The 27,909-nt window shown below is 47.2% G+C and overlaps 2 protein-coding genes across 4 annotated transcripts in view; both read left to right on the top strand.

The window, feature by feature from the left end:
* The first annotated feature begins 6,805 nt into the window (after positions 1 to 6,805).
* Positions 6,806 to 10,577, top strand: Dnajc22 (DnaJ heat shock protein family (Hsp40) member C22). Of its 2 annotated transcripts, XM_048365053.1 has the most exons (4): positions 6,806 to 6,963; positions 7,567 to 8,526; positions 9,886 to 10,180; positions 10,400 to 10,577. In XM_048365053.1, exons 2-3 carry the CDS (start codon positions 7,687 to 7,689, stop codon positions 10,069 to 10,071), a joined length of 1,026 nt encoding a protein of 341 aa, XP_048221010.1. In that variant the 5' UTR covers positions 6,806 to 6,963; positions 7,567 to 7,686; the 3' UTR covers positions 10,072 to 10,180; positions 10,400 to 10,577. The 2 variants fall into 2 exon arrangements, with proteins under 2 accessions (XP_048221010.1, XP_048221017.1); XM_048365060.1 differs by lacking the exon at positions 6,806 to 6,963 and having other exon boundaries at positions 7,286 to 8,526; positions 9,886 to 10,173; positions 10,393 to 10,577.
* Positions 10,578 to 18,467: 7,890 nt separating this feature from the next.
* Spats2 (spermatogenesis associated serine rich 2) overlaps positions 18,468 to 27,909 on the top strand; it is a 63,070-nt gene continuing 53,628 nt past the window's right edge. Inside the window, exon 1 of one of the 2 annotated variants that reach the window (XM_048365043.1) lies at positions 18,468 to 18,545. The gene's annotated coding sequence lies outside the window, so the exon portion shown is untranslated. Of the gene's footprint in view, positions 18,546 to 18,863; positions 19,008 to 27,909 lie in introns of those variants that run through there. The other variant, XM_048365033.1, reaches the window with a different exon arrangement.

Here is a 27,909-nt window from a genome sequence, read left to right as displayed (position 1 = left end):
ACAGCTGTCAGGCTCCTCATTTCTCCGCCAGGATATTGGATCGCACACTGGGAGTCCGACAGGTGAGAGGGTGAGAGGAGGGGAATGTGTTGTGGGGAGCTGGGGAGAGCTCAGAGGCCAGAAGGCGGAATCCAGGCCCGGGGCCTCTCTAGCTAGGGCTCAACTAAGTTGGGGTAGGTCCTAGCATGCCTTTCTCCCTGGGGTTCCTAATTCTTCCTGTTCTCTGACCAGCAGTATATTTAACGAGCCCCACACCCACAGCACCTGGGCAGGAGGGGACCCTCGCCCAGCACCTGGTGGGGCTGCAGCAAGCTCTTCAAGCCAGCGCCTCGAAGCTTGGCCGAGCTCTTCCTTCCCACCTCCTAACCATCCTTTTCCGTCTCGCTCCCCCCTCCCTCCCTGCAACGCTCCCTCCCCCGCGGCCGCGGCCTTTATTAGGGATTCCGCGGCTGTCGGTCCCGCCATCCATCCTGTCCGCCGGCAATTAGGCGGCCAGACAAAGAGCAGCTTCGGATGGATGAGGGTCCCGGCGGATCGGAAATGTGAAGGGTCAGCGCTGCCGCCCGCGGCGCACCCCGCTCCCCCTTCCGCATAATCACCGGCTGCCCGTCACTCAGTCGGCCGCCAGGGAGCTCCGGAGCCCGGGAGAGGGCGGGGCTGCGACTGCAGCCTAGGCGCCCCGGGCCGGGCGCGGGGCGGGCCTGCAGCAGGTGCCCACCGCAGCGCCAGGCCCCAGGGCTGAAGCGGGGCGGGGTGGGGGGCGACTGCAGCCTAGGCACCCCGGGCCGGGTGCGGGGCGGGCCTGCAGCAGGTGCCCACCACAGCGCCAGGCCCCAGGGCTGAAGCAGGGTGAGGCGGGGGGTGGGGGGCGACTGCAGCGTAGGCGCCCCGGGCCGGGTGCGGGGCGGGCCGGCAGCAGGTGCCCACCGCAGCGCCAGGCCCCAGGGCTGAAGGGGGGAAGGGGGGAGGGGGGCGGGGCGACTGCAGGAGGAGATTTTTGCCTCCAGGCGTCTTCTAAGCCAGGCTGGTCGGGTAGCCCGAGGTCCTCTAGTCGAGGAGGGAGGACTAGACGTGCGAGACGGAAGGATCGCGGCTCAGGGTGCCCCCTGCCGGGAGACTCCAGGACGAATCCCGAAGGTCTCCCGGCCCAACAAGTGGAAAGAAGCCCGAAGACCACCCTTTTGAGGGAAACTGAGGGTCTCTGGCAGGTGGCGCCTCCTGTAGGAACAGGACGCCACCGCGTTCCTTAGACCTACTCACTCGTGTGAAAAATCCAACCCATCCACATCAAATCGAGAAAAGCTCCAAAATCCAGGCGACCCTGAGTGGAGTCAGAAGGAAGTTCGAGGAATCCAGGTTTTACTGTGGATTCCTTGGCGCTGGCTCCCAACTGACAAATCAACATCTCAATCTGACAATTAGTGGTTGAGGTGGGGTGGGGGGGAGAAGGGCTCCCGGCTCGGCTGCTGAGCCCTCCCGGCGGAGGCAGAGAGGTGGGCGGCGCTGGCAGTGATGAACGACTGAGGGGGGGGGGCAGGGCCCGGAGCGCGCATTCATTACTCCACTGACAGGCGGGCGACGGGCCAGGCGAGCGTCCGAGTGGACGTGCCAGGAAAGAGGCCAGGGGCAGGAGGGGAAGCAAGGGAGATTTTATCAGTCCCATCGCTCTGTTTGCTCGCGGTTCATCACCTAGACCTCGGTACTTGACTTCCTTGAACTCACCCTCCCAGTTGTTGGCTCTGGCTCTGATTGTAGAATTAAGAAGGGGGAAGGGGAGGGCAGAGGCATAGATTCTATCCCTGGGTTAGGCAATTTAAGGTCTGAGATGTCAAGAAAGGGTGTAGACAAGCCTTAGGACTAAGCCCTTCGGCCTGACCTCAGAGGAATTGTGTGTGGTTGCAGGGATTGACAGGTGTAGAGGCCGTCAGGATCAGTGACTATGTGTGTCAATGCCAGAGATGTGTCGGGCTGATTTTGTCAGTGGAGGTGTGGGCTTCCTGTGTCTGAGGATGAGCCCTGTGTGTGCCCCCTCCTTCCGCTTGCTGTCAGTTCTGTCTGGAGTTCTGGAGGAAATGGCAGTGCACTAGCTTGGTGACAGCTGAGGTGTGTTGCTGAGAGGTGTGTGATATATGTTAACTGTGAGAGTGCTGGTCAAGAAAACTCCCTTTTACCACCTCCATCACAAACAGCCCTTCGCAAAGCATTGAAAGTAATGGATTTTTTTTTCTTCTCCAAAATCTGACAACCTAGTTTTGAACCTTAGAGAAGGAAGTGATTACGGCTAGCATTCTTCACAGCCCGTACACACACACACACACACACACACACACACACACAGAGTCTCCACTACAAAATGTGATCTCGAGCTGGTCTTCTTAGGCTGGTGATGATCTGAGAAGAGGAGACAGCAGATACCTGTATTAATGCTCAAGAAGTAAGGGAGGGGGCTGGAATAACAGGCGGAGCTGGGAATGTGGCTTAGTGGTAGAATGCTTGCCTTGTATGCATGAAGTTCTGGGTTCCATTCCTCAGCACCACATAAACAGAAAAAGGTGCAAATGGTGCTATGGCTTAAGTGGTAGAGTGCTAGCCTTGAGCAGAAGGAAGCCAGGGACAGTGCTCATGCCCTGAGTTCAAGCCTCAGGACTGGCAGAAGGAGGAGAGGAGGAGGAAGAGGAAGAAGAAGAGGAAGAAGAGGAAGAGGAAGAAGAAGAAGAAGAAGAAGAAGAAGAAGAAGAAGAAGAAGAAGAAGAAGAAGAAGAAGAAGAAGAAGGGGGGACACACCTCAAAACTATTGAAGGCCCAATTAATGTACCTTAACCCCCCCCCTTTTTTTTTCTGGGACTTGAAGTTAGGGCCTGGGAACTCTCCCTGAGCTCTTTTGCTTAAGGCTAGTGCTCTACTGCTTTGAGACACAATTTCACTTCTGGTTTTCTAGTGATTAATTGGAGATATGAATTTCACAGACTTTTCTGCCCTGGCTGTCTTTAAACAGGCTGGCTTTGAACCACTGATCTTTCTCAGATCTCAGTCTCTTGAGCAGTTAGGATTGCAAGCATGAGCCACTGGCACTCAGCAACCTTAACCTTTTGAATTTCAGGTCTAGTTGGTTATTACTTGACAACATGTAAGGATAATGTTATACTATAATTCTCCTTTCTAATACCTGTCTCTTCACCTGGCGGTTGTCTCTAGTCATCTTCCCCATTCTCAAGCCAGGAAGAAGTTGAGCCTGGCTCCCCAGTTGTTGAATGTGTGCCAACAGAGCGGAGAGTTCAGGTGCTATGGGGCCTCTGGCCCCCTGTTTTATTCAGTCAGGCTTTAAGGCATCTTCTATTTTCCTTGCTCTTTCTTGGGGCTAGGCTCTCTTGAAACCTGCATATCTTTGTCTCTGCCCACATCTTTGTGTCAGAACATTTCCACCTTTACAGATCTCTTCCAATTTTGTCTCCCTAAAATTTGGGAGGGATTTTTGTCCCTCCTGGATTCCTCCCTCTAGGAATACTCCAGTTCAATAGGGAGGCCTGGTGGGGATGGGGGGGGGGGGCGGGACAGGGCTTCCTTCTTCTTATTCAGAGGCAACCGAGTATCCGACTAAGGCCAGGTTATGTTAGGGCTGGGGCAAGCTAGGTTCACTTCTCATTCTGGACACAAGCACCAGGTCGATGCCCTGCTATCCATTCCTCCTCCAAAAGGCCCTCCTCCTAGCCCCTGCCCCCCTCCGCCCTCCTGGAAAAGGCAAATTTGACATTTTTAAATCCCGAGCCTTAGAGGGATCGATGCGGCCCGAGGGCCCCGCCCGGGGTCGATATTCCTGATTGGGAAGCGGCCGCTGCTCAGAGACCGCGTGTAAATCACCCGGGCTGGGGGGGAAGGGGAGCGAGGAGCCCTCTGCGTCCCGGGTGCGCGGGAGCCAAGGCAGGGTCGGGGCCCGGGGCGGGAGCCGAGGACCACCGAAGGAGAACCACAGGGCTTGGAGAACCGGAGAGAAGCCCACCCAGGGCCTCTCCCCTCCCCTGCCTAGCCCTGCCAACTCCCTCGGCTTGCTCTGGTCTCGCTTCAGCGGCCGCCATCCTCCGTTGCTTCTGGAGCCGCCCGGGAGGGCCGGTGTCAGAGCCAGCCATGCGGCGGCTCCTCTCCGGCCGCTCCCGCGGGGCTCGGGCTTTGGCGGCGGCTGTCACGGAGCCGACAGGCCGGCCGGGCGGGCGGGGACGAGGCGGGTGGAGGCGGCGAGACGGGGAGGGGGAGGGAGGGCGGACGCATTCGGGCGCTCAGTGGGCGCGCAACAGATGTTTGCGGAATTGGAGGACGGCAAAGGTGGCCTGGGACACCGGGGGGCGAGAGAGTGGGCTCCGTGGAAGGCGATCTAGACGTAGTGAGGGACCCAAGCTGCTGGGGACGGTGAACCGGCACACGAAGGCTACCAGGAGATCTGGGTAGTGAGGAAAGGAAGAAAGAAAGAAATGGGGCGGTCAGGGAAGTGCGGGCTGCAGCTTTGGCCTCCAGCCTCCAAATGTTCGTTCCAGTGCTCTCTGCTGGGGAAACCGAGGCAGCCGACGACAAGGTGGGCCTGGAGGGTGCAAACAGTCTTAGTGAAGAGGCCGGCGGGAACGCCTCGAATTCCCATTCGGATCTCTGGATTCACCGGGCCCACACCCAGGCCAGTACCGGGGAAACACATCAGCCTCCCCCTTGGCCTCCGCTCAGACCCTGGGCTCCCGCTTCAGCTTGTCAGATCTCCCACCTCCCCAGTCTGCGCCAGTTTATAGAACAACAATTTGGGGAAAACAATCCGGGCCGAGTGACGGCCCCGTAATTGTGACAAAGTGAGTGCGGGCGACTGGAGAGAGCGCTCAGGGCGGGAGCGCCGGCGGGGCGCGGCGCAGGCTGGGGCGCCTCGCGCCCGTCCTGCCACCCCCCCCAACCTTGTTTTCATTCTGATCACCTCCCATCTCTCTCCCTGACTCTTCTCCAATTCCTCTTCTCTCAGCTGCCCGCACCTCCCTCGTTCCTCCATCGCTCTTCCCTTTCCTCTTCCATAACCGCTTTTCTCTCCGCTCCCCACCTCCCCGCCCCCGGTGCACCTCTTGTTTTTTTTTTTTTTTAATTCCCCTCGCTCACTTCTCCCCCCTCCTCCGCCCTCCACTCGTTTCTCCATCTGTTTTTTTTTTTTTTTTTTTCCTCGCGCTTACATTGCCCTTGGGCCCCAGGCTCTCGCGCACAATTCCCTTCTTTTCCCTCCCCAGTTCTCGCTTCTTGAGATGAGCTGGGGAGCCCTGTTCCCTCCCCTCCCATGGCTTCCGGGAGGCCAGCGCCGCCCCAGCCTCCCGGGTTCCGTGAACACCCCCCCCCCAGGATTCCCCCCCCCCCCACAGCTGCCTCGGAGCCCTCCTTCTCCCTTCCGCCGCAGCGGTCCCCACCCGGCTCCCCGCACCCAGAGCTAGTTTGTTTGTCCAGTGGCTGCCGCTGCTGCCCGCACTGTTTGCCAAGCTTAGCGAGCCGGCGCGCAGTGCGGGCCCAATTAAGTCTCATTCATTATTCAGTGCCCCGGTCCTCCCCCGTTCCCAGCGCGCCGCCAAGAAGTTGTTTCCCCCCCGCCCCGTCCCTCCCAGTCCAGGCCCCTCAGCCACCCCTAAGGGGCCTTAATGGGGAGGGGGAGATGCATTTCCCCCTTCCAGTCCCCCCCCCCCCGCCGCTTCCCCGCAAAGGATAAGCACCAAGGCGCAAGGGATTTGGAGAGAACACAAGAACTCCTTTAAGTCAAAAGTGGGTGGCTTGGGGGATCCAAGCCCCTCTCCTTTACAAAGAAAGAAATCGAGGCCCAAGAAATGGTGTGACTTGGCCAAGGTCATAGAGCTGAAACCCAGGATTGGAGCCTGGGACGTGGAAACGAAGGCATCTTGTATCACTGCTCTTTTCTAGCACCCAGGCTGGAGGAAGGACGGTTGCTGTCTCCTTTGACACATCGCTCTCTTTAGTGGGGGCGCTCCCACCCTCTATCTTGTTTCTCCTCTGCCTTTAGCTAGTGGGACAGAGCAGCTTCAGGGCTTCCAGTGGATCCCAGGCAGGGTCGAGGGCGTGTGGTGTGGGTGGTGGTGCTGATGGGTGTGTGTGTGTGTGTGTGTGTGTGTGTGTGTGTGTGTGTGTGTGTGTGTGTGTGTGTGTGTGTGTGTTTGCAGCCTGTCAGTAGGTTTTTGTGCTTTAGAGGATTCGGAGCTGTAACCAACCAAGGCAGTCTGGGAGGGCAACGCAGTGTAGAATGAAGTGCAGCCTGAAGTGCTGAGGTCCTGTATGTGGCGGTGAGAAGAGGCAACCATTGGCCTGCTTGTTTTTCTTTTTCTTTTTCTAAGCAGTACAGAAACAACAGATGAGGAGCAGGACCCTCGGTAGGGACCACTTCGAGAGAGTGAGCACTGGCCTTGAGACAAGGTGAGCCTGGGACCCTCCCCAACTCTCCCTTCTTGAACGGTAGCGCCACCTGGCGGTTGTAGTGCTGCGCTGCAGGAGGCGTTTTCTGGCTGGGGTGGGACGGCGGAGATTCCACCCCTAGAAAGTGCAGGTGTGCCGGGAGAGCTTACCAGCCAGTTTACCCTAGAGGGCAGGCCAGAGGAGTGCATGGTGTAAAGGTGATCCTGGGGCTGGCTTTGGGGAGAGGCCTGACTTCCGTGACACAGCGGACACAGAGGCAAAGTCCACTTGGAGAGAAGTGGGAGCAGAATGAGAGGGGCCATTTTGACTCTCTGGTTAAAGGAAATGACTGGCTTGCAGCGTTCTGAGAGCCTGGGCAGCCGGGTACTGTTCCACTTGGGACTGACTGGGAAGGAGGCCCATCGATCTGGAGGAGACAGATTGGTAGGCAAACAAGCTTTGGCATCTGGTTTGATATTCTGAGGATTTGTCCAGTCTCTTTGGAGAGACCTGTCTCAGAAGGAGCTGGTTGAGTGGTGGGGTGTCAAGGACTAGGTAAAACATTTTCCAGAATGTTTAAAGGATAGGGACTCAGAACTCCTAAGTCTAACTTGTGGGGAATTTGCATGGACTGGAGAGATGGGAAAGCTGGAGAGGGGTTAAAACGTTGGCCAAGTGACTGAGAAGAATCATAGACAACTTTAAGGGGGAAGGAAAGGTATGGGCTTTGGGAAGAACTTTGGGAAAGCGTCCTACCTAGTCCTTCTCCACATTCTGCCACCTGAGAGGCATTACCTTGCTAGTGGTTTGCAGAAAGGTCTGAAAGGTAAGCTCCTGATGTTTTTATTTTTACTTTTGAAAATTATTATAAAAGTGATGTACAAAGGGGTTGCAGTTACGTAAGTCAGGTACAGAGTACATTTCTTTTGGGGAGTGATTTTTTTTGTCCCTGCACCGAGTCCTGCTTCTCAACTGAAAGCATTTCAAGCATTCTCCTCTCCTGTGGTTGTAAAGAATAGGATTGAGGTACTAGAAAAAGAAGAACAAAACAACTGGCACAGTGGCATATCTGGACATGACTTACTGGAAGGAGGACTGGTTGCTGTGTTGGGACCTGGATATAGTCTTATGATTTTGCTTTTTTCCCCATTTTCTTAGGATCTAAGGATAAATCCTGGGGCTATGGTGGTCTTGATTCTCACAGAGGATCCTGAAGCTTCTACATTCTGAGCAGTGTCAGGTGCCACTGGACTTGTTCTGAGACCCTTACTCTAGAGGATGGCCAAGGGACTACTGATGACCTATGTCCTCTGGGCTATCGGGGGCCCTGCTGGGCTCCACCATCTATACCTGGGTAGGGACAGCCATGCCCTACTCTGGATGCTTACTTTAGGGGGTGGTGGATTAGGCTGGCTATGGGAATTCTGGAAGCTTCCAAGCTTTGTAGCTCAAGCCAACAAACTCCAGGGGCAGAAGCAGAGCCCAGAAAAAGGGACACCTCCCCTGAGTCTTGTTCGCTTTACTGCCCAGATAACAGTAGGCATCTATTTTGGCCTTGTAGCTTTGATTAGCCTTTCTTTCATGGCCAGCTTTTACATTGTGGGCCTCCCGCTGGCAATTGGCTTAGGAGTCTTGCTGGTGTCTGCTATTGGCAACCAGATCTCCGACTTTAAGAACACTCTAGGGGTAGCATTCCTTACTTCCTCGGTCTTCTATGGCCGTCCCATAGCCATTCTGCCCATAAGTTTGGCTGCCAGTATCACAGCCCAGAAGCATCGCCGCTACAAAGGTTCAGTGGAGTCAGAGACACTTAGTGTGCGGCTCTACCGGCTGGGCTTGGCCTACCTCGCTTTCACAGGACCTCTGGCGTACAGTGCCCTGTATAACACAGCTGCCACTCTCAGCTATGTAGCAGAAACTCTTGGTACTTTCTTGAGCTGGTTCAGCATGTTCCCCCTTCTTGGCCGCCTCCTAGAGGCTGTCCTCCTTCTGCCTTACCGGATCTGGTGGCTACTGGTAGGAGACCTTGGCTTCAACAGTAGCTACTTCCAGGAGTGGGAGCGGCTCTATGAATTTGTTCACAGTTTTCAGGATGAGAGGCGTCAGCTGGCTTACCAGGTAAGGCTTTCTTCCTGCTCTGGGGCAAGTGGCTGTCTTGTCTGAGGTCTTTGTTAGAACTGGTGCCCCCCACAGGGATGTATTTTCATAGACTTCTTTGGGCAAATACTGGGAGAAATCTATGTCTATGCCATTTTCTTTTATTGAGGCAAACATATATAAAACTATATACATATACAATGCAAATCAAGGCATGGAACATTTCCACCACCAAAAAGCTTTCTGCATATCAGTGTTTTTTCTCCTTTGTTGTACTGCTACTGAGGCTTGAACTCATGACTCTGTGCTCTCATTTGGCTTTCTTGCTCACAGATGGAAGTTTTCCACTTGAGCCCCTCCACTAGCATAATATTTTGCCGGCTGATTGAAGACAGAGTCTCAAGGGCTTTTCTGCCCAGCCTAGTGCCAAACCACAATCTTCAGGTATCAGCTTCCTGAGTAGCTTGGAGTACATGTGTGAACCACTGGCACCAGGCTCTCTTTCCTTTCCTCCTTGGGGACGACAGATCAAAGCCAAGGCTTCATGTGTATGCTAGGTGAGCACTGTACCAGTGAGCTACATCCCTAGCCTTAACAACAACAACAAAAAATTTGTTTGCTGTTCCGGGGGTTGAACTCAGGGTCAGAACATTGTACCTTAGCTATTTTTGCTCAAGGCTGGCACTCTACCACTTCAGCCATAGCTTCACTTCTGGCTTTTGGAGATAAGAGACTCACAGAATTTTTCCTACCTCAGCTGGCTTTGATCTGCACTCCTTAGATCTCAGCTTCCTGAATAGCTAGTGTGAGCCACTGGCACTCAGCTTCCTAACAAGTTTTTGATTTGTTTTTGTTGGTCGTGGAGCTTGAACTCAGGGCCTGGTGCTGTCCCTGAACTTTTTGTTCAAGGCTAGCGTGCTACCACTTTGAGCCACATTGCCACTTCCAGGTTTTTGGTGGTTATTTGGAAATAATGAGTCTCATGGACTTTCCTGCCTGGGTTAACTTTGAACATGATCCTCAGATCTCAACTTCTTGAGTAGCTAGGATTACAGGCTTGAGCCACCAGCGCCCAGCTCCCTAACAAGATTTTTTTTTTTATCATTCTTTTCTTGTGTGTGCTATTTTTATCTTCTTTTGTCTTTTGCATTTGTGTATCTTGTATTCTATTGTATTTTACATCTTTGTTTGAGATAAAAGCTCACTGGATAAGCCTAGGCTATAACCACCATTCCTGGTTTGGCATTTTCTGAGATTCTGGGCTGTTCAAGAGATGACATTAAATGCCTGATTTCTCAAAGACAAAAGGACCAAGGAGGAGACCTACTTACTCTGAAAAATTATGACATATTCTAATTTGTCAACTTCTGTTCCTCTAAGGTTTTGGGTCTCTCAGAAGGGGCAACTAATGAAGAAATACATCGGAGTTACAGGGAACTAGTGAAAGTCTGGCACCCTGATCACAACCAGCACCAGACAGATGAGGCCCAGAGGCGCTTTCTGGAGATCCAGGCTGCATATGAAATCCTGAATCAGCCCAGGAAGCCCAGGGAACCCAGGAAGTGAGAAAAAACTTCCACCAGAGGATGGACTTCTAGCAGAGCCAGGCACTGTATCTCAAGTCTGGCTTTGCCCACGTAGGACACTCTAACAATGTTAAAGAAACTGCTTTCAGGACTGGGAATATGGCCTAGTGGCAAGAGTCCTTGCCTCGTATACACAAAGCCCTGGGTTCGATTCCCCAGCACCACATATGTAGAAAATGGCCAGAAGTGGCGCTGTGGCTCAAGTGGAAGAGTGCTAGCCTTGAGCAAAAGGAAGCCAGGGACAGTGCTCAGGCCCTGAGTCCAAGGCCCAGGCCTGGCAAAAAAAAAAAAAAAGAAACTACTTTTGGTAGAAAAGTGAAAAAACCTTAACAAAGCAAGAAAGATAGTGATAGAAAATGTACTTGCAGGGCTAGGAATATGGCTTAGTGGTAGCTTGTCTAACATGCATGAAGCCCTGGGTTTGATTCCTCAGTACCACATAAACAGAAAAAGCCAGAAGTGGTGCTCGAGTGCCACAGCACTCAAGGGGTAGAGTGCTAGCCTTGAGCAAAAGAAGCTCAGGGACAGTGCTCAGGCCCTGAGTTCAAGCCCCAGAACTGGAAAGAAAAAAGATAAAGAAAATGTCCTTGCAAGGTCAGATGCTGGTGGCTCATGCCTGTAATCCTAACTAATTAGAAGGCTGAGATCTGAGGATCATGGTTCAAAGCCAGCCCAAACAAGAAAGTCCACGGGACTCTTATCACTAATTAATTACCCCCCTCCAAGAAACAAGCCAGAAGTGGAGTTATGTCTCAAGTGGTAGAGTACTAGTTTTGAGTGAAAAAGCTCAGGGACAGTGCTAAGGCCCTGAGTTCAAGGACCAGACAAAAACAAAAAAAAAAAAACAAAGAAAGAAAAAAGCAAATGTACTTGCACTCTGAACTTTCAAATTCTTAATTATTGCATTCTTGGTCATATTTTTTAAATAGAAATTTAAAGGCATATTATAAGAGCAAATAAAATACCTTTGAAAATATGTATTGTATCCCACCTCTGATTTGTTGATGTGTGATGGAAGAAGGTTATTTGACTCTTTTTGTATAGCTGGGAAAGCATATTTCATTCCATAAAAGGTAACTTCATAAATTGGGAATAGAAGGCTTAAACTTGTAATCCTAGTTACTTACTCCGGAGGTTGAGATCTGGAGGATCAAAGCTCAAAGTCAAAGAAGGAAAATCTACTTGCTTTTACCTCCAATAAGTAAAAAGCTGGACTGGAGGTGTAGCTCAAGTAGTAGTTAGCTATGAGTGAGCAGACCAAGCAAGATCAAAGCTCTGAGACCAAGCCCCAGTACTGGCAAATAATAAAAATAAATAAATAAATGCTTTCAGCTACAGATTGGCAGCTCAGGCCTGTCATCTTGTGTATGCTGCCAGACTTTTTTTTTTTTTTGTCATGGCAGCTTGAACTCAGGGCCTGGGCATGGTCCCTGAGCTTTTTTGTTCAAGGCTAGAGCTCTGCCACTTTGAGCCACAGCTCCACTTCAGATTTTCTGGTGGTTAATTGGATATAAGCATTTCATGGACTTTCTTACTCAGGGTGGCTTTGAACCATAGTCCTCAGACCTCAGTCTCCTGAGTAGCTAGGATTAAAGGCAAGCGCTACCAGTGCTCCGCCTCACAATTATATTTTATTTACTTATTTATTATTTGCCAGTCCTGAGGTTTGAACTTTGGGCCTGGGCACTGTCCCTGAGTGCCTTTTTGCTCTAAGCTAGCACTCTATCAATTGAGCCACAGTGCCACTTCCAGCTTTTTCTGTGATTAATTGGAGATGAGAGTTATGGATTATCCTGCCCAGGCTAGCTTCGAACCATGATCCTCAGATCTCATCTTCCTGAATAGGTACGATTACAGGCCTGAGCCACCAGTGCCTGGCTTACTATTATATTTTAATGCTGTGCAATAACCTCTTTTTTTGAGAGACATTTATTTTATACATGCAGACGAATACATACACATTGTTTTAAAGAATGTTGCATCAATTTCTTCATGCCTCTAATTCATCTATTGTCTTGAATTATTTCCTTAGAATAAATCCCCAAGAGTGAAATTACTAGGTCAAAGGGTATGACCATTTTTACAGCTCTTGTCAATATTGCTCTTAAATTGTAGTGTCCAGAATGAAATGCAATTCTCAGACAGAGCAGGATACTGTGGGACTATTAAGTTCTCAAGGTCTGGACAATATATCATCCTTTAAATCAAGCAGCCTGAAATGTATTAGCTTTTTTTCCTTTTTTCCCCTCTGTTTTTTTTCTTTGCTATATGTGACTCATTGACTTAGTAGCCAATAGAGGCCCTTAGAAATTTCCTAGGCACTGTCTTAAAGATATATCCATAGGCATTGTATCTTAAAGCTGTATTTTCTTTAACCCAGGAGGATTTTGAGCATGCATGACTTGAATTTACTTTGTTTTAGTTTTCTTTTTAAAAAATTTTAAACAATGGCGATCCTAGTTCAAAGAGGTATACAGTATTGGCTAGAAACTGCAGGTGGCGCTATAAGGCTGTCACAAGGGTAAAATAGGTGCTTTTCACCCCACCTTTTTTTTTTTTTTTTTTTTTAGTCAAATAGGTTCATCATCAGAGTTCCTTTGTTCTCTTCTGTTCACAAGAAAATAGTTGAATTGGGGATGTTATTTGAGGCAAACTCCAAATGACTTGTGTTTTTCAGTCATTATTTGATCTCTTAGGGGAATCTGGGACATTGTTTAAAGTTAGTTGTAACACATTTCAAACCACTATTTTGGCTTTTGAAGTTTACACTTTGAGATGCTGGGGTTCCTCTCCCCCACTAATATTCCTGCCATCTCTTCCTCTTAGTCACTGAAAGAGATCATAACTTATTCAAGCCAGGTGCCAGTGGATCATGTCTGTAATACTAGCTACTCAGGAAGCTGAGATCAAAGGATCTGTTTCAGGCCAGCCAGGTAGGAAAGACCATGAGACTCATCTCCAATTAACCATCAGAAAACTTGAAGTGGCCCTGTGGCTCAAAGTGGTAGAGCACTAGCTTTGAGCAAAAAAAGCTCAAGGACAGTGCCTCCGCCCTGAGCTCAAGCCCCATGACCAGCAACAAAACAAAGGTACAGAGGGCTGGGGAAAGTACACACACACAAACACCCAACACTCAATGAACTGTTTTATGGACGGAATGATTTTTGTTTTTGTTGAGTCTTGAATAATAAAAGAAGAAAATTTATGAGAAATTCTAGTTGAATGAGATTTCATCTCAATAGTTTGTTTCTGTTTTCATTCTTCTTTCTCCATAGTTTGTTTCTGTGTTCTTTCTCTTTTTATTTCCAATTATCTTATTTTTCCTTCTTATCCACTATTTCTATATTTCTGCTTATTTGCAAATTGTTAAAACTCTAAGCAAGGATCTTAGGCTTTCTGAATTTAAATTTGATTGACGAGTTTCAGCAGAATTAAGTATTATCCTCTATGGGAAAATTGAAAGAAAATCATTTTAACCTATAACTGGGCTGAGAAAGGTCATGAGGAACATCTGCTGAACTAGCATGTGAGCTTGGCTTTGCAGGCATCACCTAAAAAGGCATTTCCCACCCAAGGGCTGATCAATAGGTCACTTTGCAGGTACATTAGTGCCAAAAAGGGAACAAGAAGGGACTGAGAATAAATATGTGTTCTATTCAGCTATGGGCCAGTGAGGCTCCTTTTACTATCCTGCCTCTTAATCTTTCCCCCACCTACAAGTTTGAGCTTCTCTTCTCTTGTTCTTTTTTCCCCCTACTTTTCCTTCCTGGGGACCACAGCAGAACTTATTGCTTTTTCAACATAGTGTCTGTGTGCGCACACACACACTCACACTCACACGTGCATGTGTACCTGCCCATATTGGGGCTTGATCTCAGGGCTTCATGCTCTCCCTTAGCTTTTCCTACTTAAGAATGGTGCTTTGCCACTTGAGCCATACCTCCACTTTTGGGTGTAGATAAGAGTCTCATGAACTTTTCTGCCCAGGTTGGCTTCAAACTGTGATCCTCAGATTTCAGCTTCCTGAAAAGCTAGGATTACAGGTGTGAACCACTGGCATCCATTTTAATTTGGGTATGAAAGCAAATAACTGCTTAATCTAGGCACTTGGTACCAGATTGTTTTTTTCTTTTTTCTTTTTTTTTTTGCCGGTTCTGGGCCTTGGACTCAGGGCCTGAGCACTGTCCCTGGCTTCTTTTTGCTCAAGGCTAGCACTCTGCCACTTGAGACACAGCACCACTTCTGGCCATTTTCTGTATACGTGGTGCTGGGGAATCGAACCTAAGGCTTCATGTATGGGAGGCAAGCTCTCTTGCCACTAGGCCATATCCCCAGCCAACTACCAGATTGTTTTCTATTCAGTGATTAGGAACTCACTGCCTCTTAGCAGATGACTTCTCTTGCACAGCCATGAGGATGGGTCTGATCATTTGAGACTCATCTCCCATCAACCCATCTAGTTCTCCATCAATATGTTTGTTGTTTTGATGTTCCTGCTTTTGCTGATGTTACTTTTCTTTCCTGTAATTCTTTTCTTCACTGCTAATCCACATCTTTACACTTCTTTTATGACCCAGATTAAGGTTTATCCCTAACTGATGCCTTTGCCAATTAATTCTACTTCCAGTAATCTTTCCCTCTTGAATTCCTTTAGTATTCTTGTCTAGTTGGTACTGGTCTATTTTTGGACACGTTGCCATGTAATTTGTTCTCTATCTCACATTTGCAAGTCTTTGTTCTTTATTCCAAAGCCCCCTCAGGGCAGGGATTGTCTTCTCCCAATGCAAATTACAAAATATTTGTTATAGAAGGCCCTGACTTCACAAACTCTAGTGTTTCAAAACAAACAAACAAAATAAAACAAAAATCCAGGATATGTATTAAGTGTGTGACCTTGAATAAATTAACAACTCGGACTTTCATTTTCATTTGTTACATGGGGATTGTCTCTCTCAGGGATGCTGAGACAATGAAGTGAGACAATGCATTGACAGCACTTTATAAATTATAAAACTTTTTGAGACGGTGTGGTGCAGTAATCCCAACTATTTAGGAAGATTGAGTTCAAGGCCAGCTCTAGACACAAAATGAAATTATATCCAAACAAACAAGGCAGATGTGGTTCATATCTGTAGTCCCATCTAGGCAAGAGATGCAGGCTGGAGAAACTAAATTTCATGCCAGCCTGGGCAAAAAGTATGAACCCCTATATAAAAATAACTAGAGCAAAAGGGCCAGGCTTAAGTGGTAGAGTACTTACTTTACAACCTTAACTTCAAACCCCAGTACCAGCAAAAGTTAGACAGTCAATGTATGTGTGTGTTGGTGTATGTAGGGCTTGAACTGGATTATAGGTATGAACAAGTGGCAACAAGTTTTTGTTATTTTTGACAATAATTGGGTTTGAACTCAGGGCTTGAGGTCTACTACTTAAGCTGTGTCCCAGTGGGAGAGAGAGAGCGAGAGCGAGCGAGCGAGCGAGCGAGAGAGAGAGAGAGAGAGAGAGAGAGAGAGAATGTGTGTGTTAGGTCTGCTCTGAAAAAAAATGACCCTTTCCCTTTGTTTTCCCTCTCTGCACTCATGGTCCTCCCTGGAAGTCCCTGCCCAGCCCTCTCTCTATATAATCAATCTCAATCATTATTCCACCCCCCTCTTCCACCCTCCATCTGGTATAGCCCTTGTAAGCCTCCATCTTGTGCAGGCCAGCAGTTTGATTCTCCCCCCCCCCCGCCCCGCCCCCATAAACTTTTCTGACTGAACTACATGGTGGTCTCCTTTCAGTGAACCTTATATATATTCCATGTTAGCCTCAAACTGACAATCTTTCTGCCTCAGCTTCTATGAGCTGAGATTATAGACATGTGCCATGATTTTATTTTTTTCCTTGCAAAACTGGGGATTGAATTCAGGGCTATACATATGCAAGGCAAGTATTGTACCATAGAGCCATGACTTCAGCCCTATTTTATTTTTTGTACCAGTCCTGGGAGCTGTCCCTAAGCATTTTTTGCTCAAGGACAGTGCTCTACCACTTGAGCCACACACAATTCTACTTCTGGCTTTTGGGGACAAGACTCTCATAAATTTGCCTGCCAGGACTGGCTTTGAATTGGGATCTTCAGATCTCAGCCTCCTGAGTAGCTAGGATCAAAGGCACGAACCACAGGCACCTGGTATGGCTGAAGTGGCAGAATGCCAATCAAAGAAGATTGCTGTCGGCAATCTTTTGCATATATGAAACTGTAGTTCTCTACTAGGTCTATCTCCTGCATCCCTCCCCCATCCTCCCCAACTAAGATTATGAGGGAGAGATGAAAACTGAACATTCTATCTTGGTAATAATTTTGAAACAAGTTTACCTTTTCTGCAAGTCTCAGCTTGCTAAGCTAGCAATGCCTTCAGCTGCAAGGGGCCCTGGGTCCTAACCTATTCAATTTTTAAAAAGTAAATCTACTCTTTAGGTAGTAATGGGGTTTGAACTCAGAGTGTCACCTTTTCTGGGATGGAACTCTATCACTTCAGCCATGCCTTTAGCTCTGCTTTTTGTTGGTTAATTGGAGGTGGAGTCTTGTGGACTTTTCTGCCTAGGCTAGCTATGAACTTTGATCATATTTCACCTGTTTGAGTAGCTAGGATTACAGGTATAAGCAACTGATACCTTGATACGGGCTCCGGATTTTTGGCCCCCTAACCCAAGCAAGTTAAGAACCACAAAGCTAGGTATGGTAGCATGCTGCTGGTAGCCCCAGCATTTGAGAGTTTGAGGCAGGAAGATGAACTTGAGGCCAGCCTTGGCCTTATAATTTTATACAGCAAAATTCTATGTACAAACCAAACCAAACAAAACTGGGCACCAGTGGCTGTAATCCTAGCAACTCAGAAGGCTGAGATCTGAAGATTGCAGTTAGAAGCCAGCTAGGTCAAGAAAGTCTGGGAATCCCAAAGACGAGGACCCCCAGGACCCCAGGACCCCCCCCCCTGCTTTTTTTCCTTTTGCCAGTCCTGGGGCTTGAACTCAGGGACTGAGCACTGTCTCTAGCTTCTTTTTGCTCAAGGCTAGCACTCTACCACTTGAGCCACAGTGCCACTTCCGGATTTTTTTTTTCCTGTTTATGTAGTGCTGAGGAAATGAACTCAGGACTTCATGCATGCTAGGCAAGCACTCTGCCGCTAAGCCACATTCCCAGCTCCAGGTGAAACTCTTATCTTCAATTAACCATCAAAAAAGCCAGAAGTAGACCTGTGGCTCAATTGGTAGAGCCACTAGCCTGGAAGTAAAGCAGCTCAGAGGGAGTGCCTAGGCCTCAGGCGTGCACACACACAATCAAAACAATACAAAAAATACCCCCCCCCAAAAAAACCCCCTGAGCAACATACACACACAAACACACACACACACACAAATCCAAAACAAAACCACAAAACAAAGAACTACAAGGATACGATGGCTTCATAGGCATGTACTATCCTACATGCATTGTGATTGAAACAACAGACTGGTCGAAACCACAACTATGCGAGTATCTGTGGTGTCCATCTATACATATATAACTCTTGGTCTTACAGGAGCATGTTCAGAGCCCCCTTTTGAGTCTCAGGGACTTTCATGCCAGGGCTGGCTAGGAACCACGATCCTCAGATCTCAGCCTCCCGGGGAGCTTGGATTACAGGCGTGAGCTACTAGCACCGGGCTAGACGGAGGCTATTTAATAGAAAGATTCCACAGAAAGCATTGCTGAGGGATACAAGACTGCTGGGCAGATCTGAAACCTGTCACAGAAAACGACTTGAGTCGGGTGTCTGGGGAACACAGCCCAGGGCAGATCCGTGAAGTTCACTGCCGAGTTATGCTGGGCTGGGCTGTTGTGTGCAATGCATCCTCTCCCCCAACCCTCACCACCTCCCGCATTCATTCCCCGGAGGCCTGGGGGCCGCCTGGTCCGGAACTCCAGAATTTCCCGCAGCTGCTGGCTCCGGAATGGCCTCCCCAAAATCCTTGGTGGGAAAGGATGTCCAGTGGACAGAGACTTAAAGTCTTCCGGAACGAGTAAAGAGTGAGCGTAGAAGGGGGCCGGGGCTCGAACTTATAGCAAAAGGCGGTGCGCGAGGTTTGCGGGCGCGCGCCCTCGGCCATCTTTGGGAAGTTTCGGCTCTTTCCGGCAGTTCTCGCTTGACCCTTCACTCCAGCTGAGTGTGATCCTCCACTTCAGCTTGCCGCCGTTGGATTTGGGCTGCCTGGCACGCTGAGGTGAGTTCGAGTTTCACCCGTTCTTCTCCAACATTTCTTCAGGCCCTCGGACAGGACGAAAGGGGCAGTAACTTGAGGTCAGCTTGGAAGCCCGCCTCCTCTGGGTCGTCCCTCCACTTCATTAGGGGTCGGCGCGCGGGTCGCCCGGCGCTCGGGCCTCGTTCGCGCGCCCGTTGGCTGCGACCGCCTGGAGCTCGGCCAATCAGGTTCACGCCCGCGCGAGTGCGCGCCCTACGCGCCTGGCTGGCTGGCGCGCGCGCTCCCGAGAAGGCTCCGGGGCGGGGCGAGCAGTGCGAGCCCGGGCGAGGGTCGGGCGTGGATCCGCCGGGCACTCCCGCGTCAGGCGAGGCGAGGCGAGGCGACGATTCCTCCTCAGCCCGCCACCCCGCGGCCGAGGGAAGTGGGGAAGGTGGCGGTGGGGGCGGGGCGGCGTCCGGCTCGGAGGGAACTGGGGGAGGAGCGCGGCAGCGGCGGTGGCAGCGGCGGCAGCGGCGGCAGCGGCGGCAGCGGCGGCGGCAGCGGCGGCGGCGGGGGCAGCGGCGGCGACGGAGGCTCCTGAAGAGAAGGAGGCGGAGAATCTGCTTTTCCTTTTCTCAGACCCCGAGAGCGTTCGGGGCGCCGAGCCCGGAACTGGAGGGACGCGCCGACGGCGGAGGGCCCGGCGCTAGGTGAGGCTGAAGAGGATGCCGGGTGAATGGGGCTGGCGGGGCTTGAGTGGGTCGCGGAGGCGGGGGACGGGACGAGGGAGGGGAGAGGACCAGCGGGCCGGGGCCGGCGTATGGGAGAGAAGGGGGACGCGAGCCCTTGGAGGCCGGGGGCACCCCGCAGGTCGAGGGTCTGTGGGGTTTCTGGGGGCGGGCGAGGCTCGCGGGCCCGAGTTGCGGAGTTTGCAGAGGGATAGGCCCGGGAAACAATGGAGAGTGGGGGACTCCGGTGTAAGCGTGGGGGTGGGGGGCAGTGGATTTTCAGAAATAACGCGCAACATCGAAAAGAAGGAAAGGGATGGATTATTTGGGATGTGAAGTACAATGAAAGGAGGCTTTAAAAGGTCATTTGAGTGGGTGTTGGAGGTTCTCAGGATTTGAGGGTCCTAATGGGATTTTGAAGATAAAAGAGATATACCAGTATTCTTAGAATTGAGAGGGGAACGGGACTGAAAATAAAGAGAGGCACAGAAGTACAACCGTTAGGGTCTGGGCTTGAATTAAAGAGTAGATCCAGTGGTGTAGAGTAAGTAGGTAAGTTTGCATGCATAGTATCTTTCAACTAATTCATTCAAGACGATTAGATTTTTTAAAAAAATAAAGGAGAATTTGCCATAAGTTTTAGCCCTTTGTTAAGGAGTGGAAACCATTCATTTAATGATTATATATATTCCATTCTGTTAAGGCATACTTTCCCAAATCCTCAGCAGTGATTGCATATAATTTACCTGTGGTTAATGAAGTGGAGAGTATAGAATAACCAAAAAATACCTTGCTTTCAGTTAAGCTGGTGATAATGCAGAGTTCAGGATGTCTTGGGAGTAGGGGAAGCACCCAGAGCTTTTTTGTTTGTTTCCTATTGCACTGAAAGGTGATGAAGAGCCTTGATGTAAATTAAGTTATCTGTACTGGTCAGAATTGCAATTTCTCATTGAGAAATGTTCCTGTACTGGAATAGAGTTAAGAGGTTGTTTTGTTGTTTTTTTCTGGTGGCCATCATTTATTTCCATGTCAACTGTGTATCCCACCTCAGATAATTCCGAATCTGTGGTTAAGAGTTTTACTTCTATCAGTTGTTGGGTTTTTTAAATTTTTGGTTTGTTTTTTTGGCCAGTTGTGGAGCTTGAACTCAAGGCCTGAGCACTGTCCCTGGCTTCTTTTTGCTCAAGGCTAGCACTCTATGACTTGAGCCACAGCACCACTTCTGGCTTTTTCCATATATGTGGTGCTGAGGAATCAAACCTAGGGCTTCATGTATACGAGGCAAGCACTCTACCACTAGGCCATATTCCCAGCCCTGTTTTTTTTTTTTCTTTTTTTGGTTTTTTTTTTATACTGACTTCAAATTACCAGGCTGCCCTAAACCTTCCAGTTTAAATTAAGGTGATTAGGAATAATGTGGGGAAATATTTCTGGGATTATAATATTTGTATTTTTTTATATTTGGACTTTCAGACCAAATTTGCAATGCTGCTGATTTTGAAATGGTTGTTACCATATTGCCTACATATTCATATTAAGTTGTTTATTTGTTGGGCATTAAGTTTTGCTGACTCATCTAAGATTTCCAGGCATTCATTAGTTTCTGTTTCTCAGCTGTGTGACCTATGGTAGCATTAGACTAATTTATAAAGATCCAAAAATCATAATCTAAATTGTAGTTTTGTATATGTTATAAAAATCAATCAAGGGAGTGCAGTGTTCGCATTAGTGATGTGGCTCTTCATTGACCTTTTGGTGGGTTACTCAAGGTAGTAAGTTTTTTGTTTTTTGTTTTGCATGCAGTATCTCATTTAACTTAATCCTTCCTTATAAATGAAGGAGTTAAATAATTTACTATGGTCACAAGGGTAGTGAATAACAGGGCTGACCAGAACTAGTTCTGTTGGATGCCTTCTTTAAATGTGCGATGCCTGATTGTTTTCTATTCCACCCTAATCTTGGTTGTGGTAAAGCACTGAGAACTGGTTGAAACTAGGGGCTGATAGGAACACAATGATTTTGTTTAGATTGGGCTAGTGGGGTAATCTAGAGTTTATAGAAAGTTTATTCTGAGATTACAGAGCTTTTGATAATGGCTAAAAAATCTTTTTGCTGAAGGATGTATTGTGATTATGAGTTATTTTCTTCTTAGTGTACTACTGAAGTACTGTACATACATGGCACTCTTTTTTTAAATTAAATTTTATTGACAAGGTGATACAGAGGGGATACAGTTACATATAAGGTAGTGAGTACATTTCTTATCTTATTTGTTACACCCTCCCTCATTTTTCTTTCCCTTCCCTAGTTCAGATAAGCATATATACAATATCCAATACATACCCATATATACAATACCAAAATCATATGTGACCACAGGGGGGTATGCCACAGGAAATTCACCAGTACATTAAACATAACGACAACAATAAAATCCTCCTGATGCCATCTCTTGGAGTTCATTTTGCTTAGCCTCATCTTATATAATCATACATACATAGAGAAATACTATAGTTCATTTTGCTTAGCCTCATCTTATATAATCATACATACATAGAAAAATACTATAAGCTCGCTAACCAAAACATGTGGAAATAACATTTGAAAAGAAGTTTGTCATTTTACAGACATGATCTCTACTGTTCACATATGAGGGAGACCATGTGCCTTTGTTCTCTGTGTTCTAGGCTTGTCTCGCTCAACATTGTGTTCAAGATCTGATCATTTCCTTGCGAATGCTATTATTTTTATCATTTCTAATTGCTATGTAGTATTCCATTGTGTACAGGTACCACATTTTTTTGATTCATTCATCTGTAGTGGGGCATCTGGGTTGTTTCCGTATTTTGGCTATTGTGAATTGTGCAGTGATAAACATGGCTATGCAGGTGTCTTTGTGCTATTCTGGATCCTGTTGTTCAGGATAGATGTCCATGGCACTCTTGTAGTAGAAGTCATGACAACCAGTAGTGGAGTCAAAAACCAATTAACTCTGGAAAACAATTGAAAACTGCTCAGTGCTCAAGTGCTCTCCAAGCACCTGTTGAGCCTACAATTGATACTGGCATTATCTCTAAATATAGACAGGATCCTCTTAGAAACCCAGAATGAAACATATAGAACTGAGAAACAGCTGAGGCCTGGGGAAGTAGCCAAAAGTTACTGGTCAAAACATCAGCATAGCCTCTGGAGGCTGATTAGGCTGATTAGATGCTAGTAAATAGCAGGGGAGGAGGAATTTTCATTTGTTGAGGCTTATATATCCTGTTAGTAATATATATGTGATACATAAATATGTACGGATGAACACATATACTTAAAAGACAATTAACGTTTTTCAGATGAGGCTCAGAAAAGTTCGCTAACAGGCAGAGTGCCTTTTTTTTTTTTTTTTTTGCTAGTACTGAGGCTTTAACTCTAGGCCTGGGTGGTGTCCCTCAGCTTCTTACCACTGAAGGCTAATGTTTTATCACTTGGGCCACAGCTCCACTTCCTGCTATTTTGGTGGTCAATAGGAGATAAGATTGCATCTTTCCTGCCCAGTATGGCTTTGAACTGGGATCCTTAGATCTTAGCTTTCTGAGTAACTAGGAGTGGCATGAGCCACTGGAACCTGTTACATGCAGAGTGACTTAATAATGTCAAGATGAAAATTTTTTATATAATATTTGAAAAATTTCTGCTTACAGATTTTTACTGCAGAGCCACTATACTAAAGCTAGGAATTAAAATTCACTCTTTTTTGATCCTCCTTCTCTTTTTGAAGCAAACCTGACTGTATCAGTCTTGTTGCTTTTACTGGAAACTGGAAGGAAAAGCTTGTATTTATTTATGGGGAAGGAAGAGTTTATTCATTGTATGATCAAGTGACCTATAGTTCAGCTTCCTTAGTTGCTCAGTGTTTGTCAGAAGCAACATAAAAATGACTCAGGGATTGAGTGCTGTCCTTGATTTTTTTTTTTTTTTTGGTTGGTTGTGGGGCTTGAACCTCCGGACCTTGGAATGGTCCCTGAGATCTTTTTGCTCAAGGCTAGGGCCCTACCACTTTGCACCACATTGCCACTTCTGATTTTCTGGTAGTTAATTGGAGACTAGAGTCTCATGGATTTTTCTGCTTGGGTTGGCTTTGAACCACAATCCTCAGATCTCAATCTCCTGAGTATCTAGAATTACAGTCATGAGCCACTAGCACCTGACTTTCCCTGAACTTTTCTCCTCAAGGCTAGCACTCTACCACTTGAACCATAGCTCCACTTGGCAGCTTTAAAAAAAAAAAAACTTGTTTATTGGAGATATAAACCTCATGGACTTACCTCCCCAAAGTTGGCTTCAAACCTCAATCCTCAGATCTTAGCCTCCCGAGTAGCTAGGATTATAGGCGTGAGCTACTAGCACCCAGAAATACTCTTTTGTGTTTATACTTGTTTGAAACAGTCTTGTAATGTTACTTAGCCTGGCCTTGAGTTCCTGGGTTGAAGTAGTCTTTTTGTGACTACAAGAATGCACAACCAGGAGTGGCTGTACCACATTTTGTTTATCTATTCATCCTTGTTGTTTTTTTTGTTTTGTTTTGTTTTTTTTGGCCAGTCCTGGGCCTTGAACTCAGGGCCTGAGCAATGTCCCTGGCTTCTTTTTGCTCAAGGCTAGCACTCTGCCACTTGAGCCACAGCGCCACTTCTGGCCGTTTTCTGTATATGTGGTGCTGGGGAACCCAGGGCCTCATGTATACAAGGTGCTGGGGAACCCAGAGCCTCATGTATACAAGGCAAGCACTCTTGCCACTAGGTCATATCCCCAGCCCCTATCTATTCATCCTTAGTAGATGTAGGTACTTGCACATTTTGGCATTGTGAATAATGCTGCTGAGTCTGTATACAAATACCTTACAAATGTCTGAGTCCTTGTTTTTCGTTTTTACAGTTCAGTATAGAGAAGGAATATTGATAGATCACATGATAATTCTGTACTTAATTTTTTGAGGATTACTTTAAAATGGTCATTTTATATCTGCTGGTGGCTCACACTGTAGTCCTAGCTACTCAGGAAGCTGAAATACAAGAATCACAGTTCAAAGCCAGCTGGGGCAGGAAAGTCTCTGAGACTCTTATCTCCAGTAAACCAGTAGGAAACCAGACATGGAGCCGTGGCTCAAAATGGTAGAGGTCTATCCTTGAGCAAAAGAGCTCAGAGACAGTGTTCAGACCCTGAGTTGAAGGCCCCCCCCCCCCCACCCAGAAGATGTAGGTCATGGTTCTGGTATTAACTAGGGAGGGAAGTGAAACCCTATCCTAAAAGTAATGAATGAAAAATAGAGCTGGAGTTGTCAGCCTAGCAAGCATGAGCCCCTGAATTAAAATCCCTGGCACTTCCAAAAAAAAAAGTTAATTTTATAACGCATTTCCAGTATGCATTGGTTGAAATCTAGGGCTTTTAAATTTTTCCTGTTTTTTTTTTTTTTTTGTGCTGGCACCAACTCTTAACTCAAGGCCTCCACATTTTCACTCAGCTTTTCTTTCTTTCTTTCTTTCTCTTTCTTTCCTTCCTTCCTTCCTTCCTTCCTTTCTTTCTTTCTCTCTTTCTTTCTCTCTCTCTTTCTTTCTCTCTCTTTCTTTCTTTCTCTCTCTCTTTCTTTCTTTCTTTCTTTCTTTCTTTCTTTCTTTCTTTCTTTCTTTCTTTCTTTCTTTCCCTACTCTTCCCCCTCCTCCCCCTCCCCCCCTGCCCCCCTCCTCCTCCTTTTGCCAGTCCTGGGGCTTGAACTCAGGGCCTGAGCACTGTCCCTGGCTTCTTTTTGCTTAAGGCTAGAACTCTACCTCTTGAGCCATAGCACCCCTTCCAGCCTTTTCTGTTTCTGAGGTGCTGAGGAATCAAACCCAGGGCTTCTTGCATGCTAGGCAAACACTATACCGTTAAGCCACATTCCCACCCCCCTTTTTATAAAAATGTTAGTTTTCGGGCTGGGGATATGGCCTAGTGGCAAGAGTGCTTGTCTCGAATACATGAGGCCCTGGGTTCAATTCCTTGGCACCACATATATAGAAAATGTCCAGAAGTGGCGCTGTGGCTCAAGTGGCAGAGTGCTAGCCTTGAGCGGGAAGAAGCCAGGGACAGTGCTCAGGCCCTGAGTCCAAACCCCAGGACTGGCCAAAAAAAAAAAAAAAAAAATTTAGTTTTCGAGGTGATACAGAGCATCATGCAGCTTTTTTGCTTTTAGCTGATGGTTTACCACTTGGGCCACGCCACTAAGTGTGGTGAAGATTTTTCTTCCTGAGCCTTCCTGAGCCTGAATCTTGAACTTCAGATCCTAGCTTCCTGAGTAGCTAGGGTTACAGGCACTGGCAAGAGGTATTTTTTCATTTAAAAATGTTTAGCCGGGTGCTGGTGGCTTATGTCTGTAGTCCTAGCTACTCAGGAGTCTAAGATCTGAGGATAGGGTTTCAGAGCCAGCTCAGGCAAGGAAGTCTGTGAAACTCTTATTTGCAGTTAACCACCAGAAAACTAGGAGTGAAGCTGTGACTCAAAGTGGTAAAGCATTAGCCCTGAGAACAAAAACTCAGGGCCAGTGCCCAGGCCCTGAATTCAAGCCCTACAACCCCCCCCCCAAAAAAAAAAAAACAAAAAACCCACCAAGTTTTATGTGAGCTGGGTTCCAGTGGCTCACACCTATAATCCTAGCTACCTAGGAGGCTGAGACTTGAAGGTTGAGGTTCCAAGACAGCCTATGCAGGAAAACCGATGAGACTCTTACCTCCAATTAAAACACCAAAAAGCTAGAAGTAGAGCTGTGACTCAATTGGTAGAGTACAAAAGATCAGGGACAGTGCCCAGGCTCTTGCGTTCAAGCCCCAGGACCAGCACCAAAAAATATTTTTTTTATTTGTATGAACTGCTGTATCTATCCGTTCTTCTTCATTGAAACCTTTAAGTGCCTGTTCTATAATTTAAATATTTACAACAAGTAACGAATACATGGGCAGAGCATGAGGTAAAATTGGTTGAAGCCATTTGACTTACTTTCTCTCCATCTCTCTATATAAATTGTCACACAATACCAAATGCAATAAAATAGTTGTAGTGAATTGTTTTTTGGGATGGTCTCATCTCCTATTTCATTTTATCACTGGCTTCATATATATATTTTTAATTTATTTTGCAGCAGTGGGACTTGAACTCAGGGCCTTGTACTTGCTAGGCAGCCATTCTACTTAAACCGTGCTTTCAAGTTCATATGCTATTTTCCCTTTGTAAGAGACTAGAGAGTCCACACTTACCTTGGAGGTGGTTAGTCTAATATTCAGGTCAACTGTTAGACAATTAAATTAGTTGTAAAGTATTTTTAAGGATTTGAAATTTGTAATTTCAAGTTTCACCAGCATTCACTCTCATTGTTCACCCACAGCATGGTAGCCAATAGAAGTGGATTCCTGAAATGTATATCATCTTCATATTTTGTAGTAGCAAGCCCTTAAAACATCCTGCAGGGTCTGAGGAAAGCTGTTAGCTTAAATGAAACTTCTATATCCATTGTTCTATGATTAATTTGTGATTAGACACAGATTGATTGGAGACATGTAGGAGTGATGTTTTCTACTGACTCAAACCCTATGTAAATAATTGTTGGTTGCTGTAAATTACGAAGGAGAACTTTTTTTTTTTTGCCAGTCCTGGGGCTTGAACTCAGGGCTTGTGCACTGTCCCTGGCTGCTTTTTGCTCAAGGCTAACACTCTTCCACTTGAGCCACAGCGCCACTTCTGGATTTTTTTCTTGTTTATGTGCTGCTGAGGAATTGAACCCAGGGCTTCATGCATGCTAGGCAAGCACTCTACCACTAAGCCACATTCCCAGCCCCACGAAGGAGATCTTTTATATAAATTGTGTGTGTGTGTGTGTGTGTGTGTGTGTGTGTGTGTGTGTGTGTCTTTTCTTTGGGATAGGCTAAAATCTTTTGGGATGGAGGAAAAAGGTTTACTGAGACAATTGCATGATGTGAATCAGGATAGGTAAGTGAATGTCTTCTATTTATACTTGAAGATGCTGCCAAGATACTTCCCGTTGACCTGGATAGTACTGAAAAGATCAATTTGTAAAACCTGAAGTGTCTTCTCTTGAATGCTTGGGTCTGGTTCTGTTTTAATTGGCTTGCTACTGTTTTAAGCCTCCCTGAAGTAGTAGAGTAGTACTTTCCTCCAAATTATACACTGGTGTCTGATTGTAGCTTGTCAATGTGGTTAGTCCACAGCTGGTTCTTTCTGGCGTAGTTACTTTGATTTAAAATGTGCAACATGCCAGGTACTGGTGGCTCATGCCTGTAATCCTAGCTACTCAGGAGGGTGAGGATTGTGGTTCAAAGCTAGCCTTGGCAGAATAGTCCACAAGACCCTGTTCTCCAATTAATGACTCAGAAAAAGCCAGAACTGGCACTGTGGCTCAGAGTGGTACAGTGCTAGCCTTGCGCACAAAGAGGCTCAGGGTTAGTGCCCAGACTCTGAGTTCAAGCCCAGGACTGGCAAAAACGAACGAATGAATGAATGAATGAATAAACTTTGCAACAAATATTTCTTCTACTTATTTTGTTTGGTTATCCTTATACATCTTTACAGTAAATTGCCCTTGTAGCCCATACACATGTGCATGAACCCTCTGTGCAAAGATCTCATCATGAGAAACTTTTTTATTACAATTGATGATAGCAGTGAAATTTGTTTATAGCTAATATTGAATGAGTGGGAGCTAAAGTATAGAACTAAATGAGCCATTATCTTATTCCTAAACTTGATATTTTGTCATATATTACTGGAATATACAATACATTATTATTTTTTTGTTTATCTTTTGTGTGGGTGGGGCATGTGTGTGTGCCAGTTCTGGATTTGAACGCAAGCCTAG

Source organism: Perognathus longimembris, chromosome 1 (assembly GCF_023159225.1).
Source record: "Perognathus longimembris pacificus isolate PPM17 chromosome 1, ASM2315922v1, whole genome shotgun sequence".
Lineage (NCBI taxonomy): Eukaryota > Metazoa > Chordata > Mammalia > Rodentia > Heteromyidae > Perognathus > Perognathus longimembris.
Note: the sequence above shows the minus strand (reverse complement) of the source record. Positions and strands in the feature narration are given on the sequence as shown.

Bases quoted from the DNA above. Each gene is read 5' to 3' on its own strand.
- Dnajc22 (XM_048365053.1), top strand. From the start codon at position 7,687: ATGGCCAAGGGACTACTGATGACCTATGTCCTCTGGGCTATCGGGGGC. The intron at 8,527-9,885 runs GTAAGGCTTTCT...TGTTCCTCTAAG, and splicing joins GGCGTCAGCTGGCTTACCAG to GTTTTGGGTCTCTCAGAAGG.